This window comes from Manis pentadactyla, chromosome 10 (genome assembly GCF_030020395.1).
Source record: "Manis pentadactyla isolate mManPen7 chromosome 10, mManPen7.hap1, whole genome shotgun sequence".
In the NCBI taxonomy this organism is placed as follows: Eukaryota; Metazoa; Chordata; class Mammalia; order Pholidota; family Manidae; genus Manis; species Manis pentadactyla.
The window spans coordinates 83,591,496-83,598,647 of record NC_080028.1 but is presented as its reverse complement, the minus strand read 5'-3'; the positions used below and the strand labels follow the sequence as shown (position 1 = coordinate 83,598,647).

The following is a 7,152-nucleotide window of genomic DNA, read 5'->3' as shown; positions in this document are numbered from 1 at the left end:
GCTAGGACCTCCAGTACTATGTTGAATAAAAGTGGTGAGAGTGGACATCCTTGTCTTGTTCCTGATCTTAGAGGAAAAGCTTTTAGCTTTTTGCCATTGAGTATGATCTTAGGTGTGGGTTTGTCATATACGGCCTTAAGTATGTTGAGGTACTTGCCCTCCATACCCATTTGGTTGAGTTTTTATCATGAATGGATGTTGAATTTTGTCAATTGTTTTTTCAGCATCTACTGAAATGATCATGTGGTTTTTATCCTTCTTTTTTGTTAATGTGATGTATGACATTGATTGATTTATGAATCTCCTTCTTATGTATATTTGGATTTGGTTTGCTGGTGTTTTGTTCAAGAATTTGCATCTATGTTCATCAGAGATATTGATCTAAAATTTTGTTTTTTTGTAGTGTCTTTGTTTGGTTTTGGTATTAAAGTGATGGGCCTAAGCCTGTTTTTACACCCTGGACTCCTCCCAGAGGCCTGACATTGTTGCTATTCACGCTTCACCTCACAGATACTTTCCAACCAAAACCCAGGGCTAAATGGGTCTAAAAGTCTAGGAGATGTTCATTCATGAAAAGTATGGAGAAGGCTGGATCATGAGGGATAGCTGTGGGGGCTGGGGGCAGCAGTAGGTCAGTGGAACCCATTGGGCAAGACAGGGATGCAGTCACAGGGAGCAGGCAGAGCCAAGGGCTTTGGGGTTCTGGAAGCCCACTGGCCTGTGTGTCTTGGCCTCCAATGAGTATTCTGGGACCTGGGGCCTGCTGTGGGTGAAAAACAGTTCAACAGAAACACTGCCCATTCTGGCCCCACCTCTCACCAGGAAACGCCTCCCCACCGCAGTGACCACATCCCTCAGGTTGCCTTGGAAACACTCCGCAGGGGCAGGGGAGTAGGCACAGTTGCATAGCAACAGGTCTTGGCCTCCTTCCGCTCTCAGCTGAGGCTCCTGCCCTGTGCTCTCCTGGCAGGCAGGCCCGGGAGAGCACCTCTGAAGGGGCAGAGGGGCGCAGGCTGACTGTTGCCAGGGAGGCCCCTGCAGGCGGGCACAGGGACGGAGGCAGAGAGATACTCTGGGAGCCGGTGGCCAGAGAAGGCACCACGAGAGGCGGAGGTGACACCCGAGCGGGGTACAGCAGCAAACTCGTGGAGCCTGCGGAGAGCAAGCCCAACTCCAGGGGAGCTGCGAGGGCACAGGTGCCTTCAAGGTGCCAGCAAGGCGGCGGGAGGGGGACAGGCGCAGGGGTGGGCGTCGGAGGGGTGGTGCTCCTTAACTCACCCACCACTTCCTAGGGAGACTGAGCAAGGCCCAGTCTGGGGAAAGAAGCCTCTGGGGCCCTTAGAGTTTTGTCTGAGGAACCCTGGGGTCTGGGAGGGGAATGGGCTACTGAAAGGGGCTGGGCAGCCTGAACAGAAGGCCTGTCTGCGGGTGAGGCAGCCCCCTCTCTCTCCCACCATCTGATTCTCTCCTGCCGTTCTAGGTCCCCTTGGCTCTTCTGCCCAGGTCTATTTCTAGGCTGTGCTGCCCCTGTCTCATTTCCTTCTTCTCCTGACCCCTGTCCCTCCAGATGCCTTTGACTCCAGTACAGCCTTCTGCGCACATGGAGCCCTCTGTGTCGGAGCCGCTTTCCTGGCCTCTGCTGCCCTGCGGGCCCTGTGTCCCCATCATGCTGGCCCTGGCCTCCCTAGCTGCCCTCTTCCTGGTAACTACAGCTGTGTTGGCTGAACGCCTGTTTCGCCGCTCTCTGCGCCCAGACCGCAGGAGCTACGCACCCACCCTAGTCTGGCGCCCTGGAGGAGAGCTGTGGATTGAGCCCACGGGCACTGCCCGAGAGCGCTTTGAGGACTGGTATGGTTCTGCCGTGCCCCTGCTGATGGACCGGGCCCCAGACCCTGCCACACCCCAGGGCACCTTAGAAGCCCGAGCAACAGCCCCACCTGCCCCTTTAGTCCCACACTCCCCTCCCAGTTCCTTGGTCTCCCAGACCCCACCTCAGGCTCCAGCCCCACACTCTCCTCCCAGCTCCCTGGTCCCCCAGACCCCATCCCAGGCTCCAGCCTACAGCACCTTCTGGGAGGAGAGGGCCCAGGCCCCAGGCCTGGTAAGCTGGGCTGAGCCTGAACAGAGGCCAGAAGTCATAACATATTTGGGGAACCCCCAGACCCGGAGGCAGCAGCCAGGAAGCCCTGATCCTGAGTGGCGCCTCCAGCCTCGGGTCACTCTGGAGCAGATCTCAGCTTTCTGGAGGCGCGAAGATCGGACGACTGTGGGGTTCTGAATCCCCAGGGCCTGGAGGACTGGTCTCCCAGAGACCCCTGAAGAAGGCCTTACCTCAGAGGGTCCCTCTGAGACCTTAAGACCCTGAGGTTCCTGCCTATGAACCCAAGCTGATACCTGAGGCCCCACAAAGAAAAATGCCCCTCCCAGGACTTTTATGTCTGGATTTCAATTTCCCAGTCTGGGTCTGGACAGTCTGGGTGTGGATGGAGCCTGTGCTGCTGGAGAGACCAGAGGGGCTTCTGCTTGACTGCTGGGGTTGTGTGCAGAGAACTGGAGGTAGGACCAACTCTGGCCAGAAGCCTCCAAGATCTCACTCCATGTTAAAACTTGAGACACCAGACAGGAAGGAAATGGCATCAATGCAGCAGCTTCCACCTTCCTTCAGCATGCTCTAAGATACCTGTGTCAGAGTGAAGGGGTCCCCATGGCTGCCAAAGCACAGATGAGTGGGGGAAGATGAGTGTCAGTCTTGCTAACAGATGACAGGATGCCAGCTTCCCAGAGCCTCCAGAAAAACATAAAAACCAGGCCAAGGAGCATTTTATTGCATATGAACTGTGACTTTGACCCCCTACTCACAACAGGGAATCTTGTGAGCCAAGCTAGAGAGGCCCTCCTGTGCCTGCAGGTGGGACCTCCAGTCAACAAAGACCAAAGGGCAGCCTGTCCTATTAAGGCCAACATCTCTCAGCCCTCTGAATCTTACCCTCCAGGGTGAGGCAGGCCCATGCCAGGGAGATCTGAGTTTGATCCACTGTGGCAAAGAACACTGTCACAGGGCAAGGCAGCTCCCCAAATGCAGCCTCTGGCCATCTTCCCTCCCAACTTGCTGGAGCAGTCCAGAGAAAGATTAGCCCCAGGACTGGATTACTTACAATGCTTCAACCATAGAAATGGAGCACCAAAATGTCCTTGGCCCTATAGCAAGCCATCTGTATCAGTTGACCTCTCTTTTGGGAGAAGAGCCAGGGGTTGGGGAGAAGGGAAGAAGTTTCCATTCCTCAGGAGTCTGATTTCCCAAACTTAAGTCATGAATATTAGGATTTCTGCCATATCAATTTAACACCTGTAGTATTATTTACTTTGTATTCTTCTTTAAGTTGGTTTACTATTTGCTTAATAAACTTATTTTAAAAGCAATCTATTTTTTGTATCACTTCTGTAAATGGAAAACCATATCACTTGCCATAAATAGAAGGTAAAACATGAAAAGAAAAAGAATGTAAACAAAGATATTAAGTTCTAAGTAGACATTGTTCCCTGCTGGGGAGTATTCATTGACCCAAACATCTGTTCTTTCTTTAATAAAAGGGGGATGGATGGATGGATCATTAAAATGATAAATTTGTGTTATGTATATTTTATTACAATAAAAAGTTTAAATAATAATAATATAGAAAATTGAAACATAGAGAAGAAAATTATTCCTTGTAATCTCCTCACTCCCAAATAAACCTGCATTATTTTTTATAGGCTTTTGCAGGTTGGGGATCAGAACTAGGGTTCCTTCCATTCTACCACTCAAGAATTTCTGAAAAAAGGAATGAGGAAATCACTCAAGGAGTGTGTGCAATGGAGAAATCTCTGGGACAGAAGTCTATAAAACAGGCCTCTGGAGCAGGGCTGGGTGTTTTCCAGGTTATGCAAGTGTTCTTGGGGCCAGGCATTCTGGGATGAGCCCTACTGTGCCTGGAACCAATGAGAGAAACTGCTCCTCATAGACTAGTCAGCTGGCTTGTGGGCTGGCATGTACAGTTCTGTTCTTGGTGCTCTTCCCTCCTAAGTCTACACAGTGGTTTAAAAACATATCACAAATTTCTTGACACTCCTCCTATCGTAATAGTGAGTCTAATCCCTTGCCTCTTGAGTATGGGCTGGTTTCGTGATTCACTTCTCAAGAGTGGAATAGAGCAGAAGTGACAGTGTGCTTCCAAGGATAGGTTAAAAAAAAGGATAGAGCTCCCACCTGCCTTACCATCCTCCCAGTCCTTCCTACCCCACTTGCTCTTGGAACCCAGTCACCATGTGTCAGGAAGCCCAAGACACATGTAGACGCTCTGGTTAAAGTCCCAGCTAGAGTCCCAAGTGACAGTGAGCATCAACTACCTGTCCCACAAATGAGTAATTTTTCAGATGTCCCCAACTCCAGCCTTCAAGCCAGCCACCCCAGCTGATGCCAAGCAGAGCAGAGGTGAGTTATCCCCACTGAACCCTGACCAAGAGGTTTAGAAGAAAAGTAAATATTGCTCTTAGGTCACACTAAATTTTGGGGTGATTTGTAATACAGAAATAAATGGAACACCCTTTGTCAATGGTTCTCACCAATTGAGTAAGGACAGTGCTTCAGAATCACCTGTGGGCTTTCTCCAGCGTTCTCTCTTCCTCCCTATGCCCCTCCAGCCCCCCCCACCTACTTCATCACACTGCTTTAGGGCCTGAATCAGGTAGGTGAGGAGGAACACAGCAACAAGAGCACTGAGTTGGTTAAGAAACCCCACAGGTGATTCAGATACGTCCTCCACCCTTTCGAGACCCACTAGACCTGCTCTGTCCAATGTAGTAGCTGTTAGCCATGTGTGGTTCTTCAAATTCAAATAAAATAAAATGTTTAATCTGCAGTCTCAATAATTTCATTTCAAGTGCTCAACAGACACAGCTACAGAACATCTCTGCCACCGCAGGAAGTTCTACTGGGTGGTGCCGCATTAGAACATTGCTGCCCAGAGAGGACTGAGGGCCAGCAAGGCCAGCATCATTTGGGAGCACATTGGAATACAGACTCTCAGGCCCACCCAGACCTACTGAATCAGAAGCTGTATCTTATCAGGATACACAGGTCATCTGCAGACACACGAATGTTAGAAAAACATGGCATTAGCCAGAAGTTCTCAACCGTGGCTGTATTTAGAAGCTTTTTTAAAAGGCTGAGGTGTAGCCACACCCCAGTGTCTTGTCTGAGGGTTTTGGCCCCAGGCAAGTTCACTATGGATTCAGGGAGACTGAGAAATTATAATGGAACATTCTTGGGGTTAAACGATTTATACATGGCTTTATCCTCCTGGCAATAGGTTGGGCACTAGAATCACATCTGCATCCAGTGGTCTGCAGGTCCATAACCCACCTCCATTGCTGCCTCGGCCCAGAGTACTGGACAGAACTCTTTATATATTGACTCAGTCAATATTAGCTTATTACCTATGGGTGTGGAAGCATTAGCCTACCAGTAGGTCAATTACGTGATCAAGTAGTTTAGAGTATGTTGAGGATTCTGGCCATAGAACTTCCATTTTCCCCACACTCGGACCAAGAAAATCAGAATCTCCAGGGGTGGGAGTCAGCATCAACCTTCTTTAAAGTTTTCTGGGTGATTCCAGTGTGCAGCCAAGGCTGAGGACCACTGCTCCAATCTATATTCTCTGGAGGGTCCAACAGCTTCTGCCCAGCAGTGGGCACCGGTTCGATCATTTGACCAGCACCACTATGTAACAAATTGTCTTTTCTGAATAGCTGCAGTAAGAGCTGCTGCTTTCCTGCAATGTCAAGCACCACTGAGCCATGAATCACTGGGTTAACACCTCACATGAGCTGGACCAATTAGTTCCTCCCTTGGAATTTTGGAACTGAGACTCAGTGCCTCTGGGTGACTGAATCTATCAAGTTTAAAAGTTGGGAACTGTGAGTGGCCCCCTCCCATCATTTGGACAGAGAAGTAGAAGAACTAGCCAGCAAGGAGGAGCACTGGAGAGAATATTTCTGTGGTGTTGGAGTCCCCGGTTCCAGTTCCTTCCCCATGTGAAGATTTATTCCTATCCTTGGGTTTCTGTGTCCTTATAATACATTTCTCTTTGAGCTTAATAGTTTTGGCTGGGTTTCTTTGACTTGCAACCAAAAAATTCTAATTCACATAATCCTAGGTCTGTTAATTATGTTCCAGGACAGAATTTCCAAAAAGATTCTTTAGGTAACTCAAAACTAATATGTAAAAACAGCTGTATTATTATTATATGGTATATTTCTTTCAACTTTTCTATATTTGGAATTGTGATATAATGAGCTATAAGAAATACTTATTTGGTCATTCATATGTTCTTGAAAACACTGCAGCCTTAAAGGTGTAAAAGGTGCTTTTTCATGTTAATGAGAAACTTTTTTTCACACCCCCAAACCCAAGGGCTGGGGCTAGAGGCTGAATCAGCCAATGGCAAATAATTTAGTCAATCACGACTGTGCAATGAAGCCCTCACAAAACCCATGAGAAAAGCTGGCTCTTTCTCTCTCTGTCTGTGCTTTGCTCTGCTCTGCTCAGTTGGATCCTGCTTCTTGGTCAGAGAGAGCACCTAAGCTTGGGGAACCAGAACACCTCCATGTGCCACCAAGCCAGGCCCCAAGCTCCACAAGGACAGAAGCTCCTTTATTTGGGACCTTGCCCAGTGTCTCTGTCCATCTGGCTGTTAATTGGTGTCCTTTATGGTATCCTTTCTTAAACTGGTAAATGTTAAGTGTTTTCCTGAGGTCTGTGAGCCGCTCTAGCAAATGGATTGAACTTAATGGGGAGGTTGTGGGAACCTCCATACTGTAGCGGGTAGGTCAGAGCACAGGTAACTGCCTGGGGCTTGCAACCTGTGTCTTGATTTGGGGGTGGAGGGCAGTCTTGTAGGACGAAGCCCTTAACCTGGGAATCTGGTGCTGTCTCCAGGCACATAGCACCAGAATTGAGTTGAGTTCTCCAACACCCTGCTGGTGTTCAAGAATTGCTTGGTGTAAGTATGTGTGGGAAGACCCCCTCCCACATATTTATGCACATTGGAATTGGGTCCAGGTACCCAAATGAAGTTTTATTACTATTATTGCTGTGTATAATATTGTTATTAT

General features: G+C 48.8%; 1 protein-coding gene across 2 annotated transcripts; it reads left to right on the top strand.

The window, feature by feature from the left end:
• Nucleotides 1-916: 916 nt before the first annotated feature.
• C10H16orf54 (chromosome 10 C16orf54 homolog) lies at nucleotides 917-3,420 on the top strand. Of its 2 annotated transcripts, none has more exons than XM_036917687.2 (2): nucleotides 917-1,196; nucleotides 1,568-3,420. In XM_036917687.2, exon 2 carries the CDS (start codon nucleotides 1,568-1,570, stop codon nucleotides 2,276-2,278), a length of 711 nt encoding a protein of 236 aa, XP_036773582.2. In that variant the 5' UTR covers nucleotides 917-1,196; the 3' UTR covers nucleotides 2,279-3,420. The 2 variants fall into 2 exon arrangements, with proteins under 2 accessions (XP_036773582.2, XP_036773581.2); XM_036917686.2 differs by having other exon boundaries at nucleotides 917-1,207.
• Nucleotides 3,421-7,152: the final 3,732 nt, after the last annotated feature.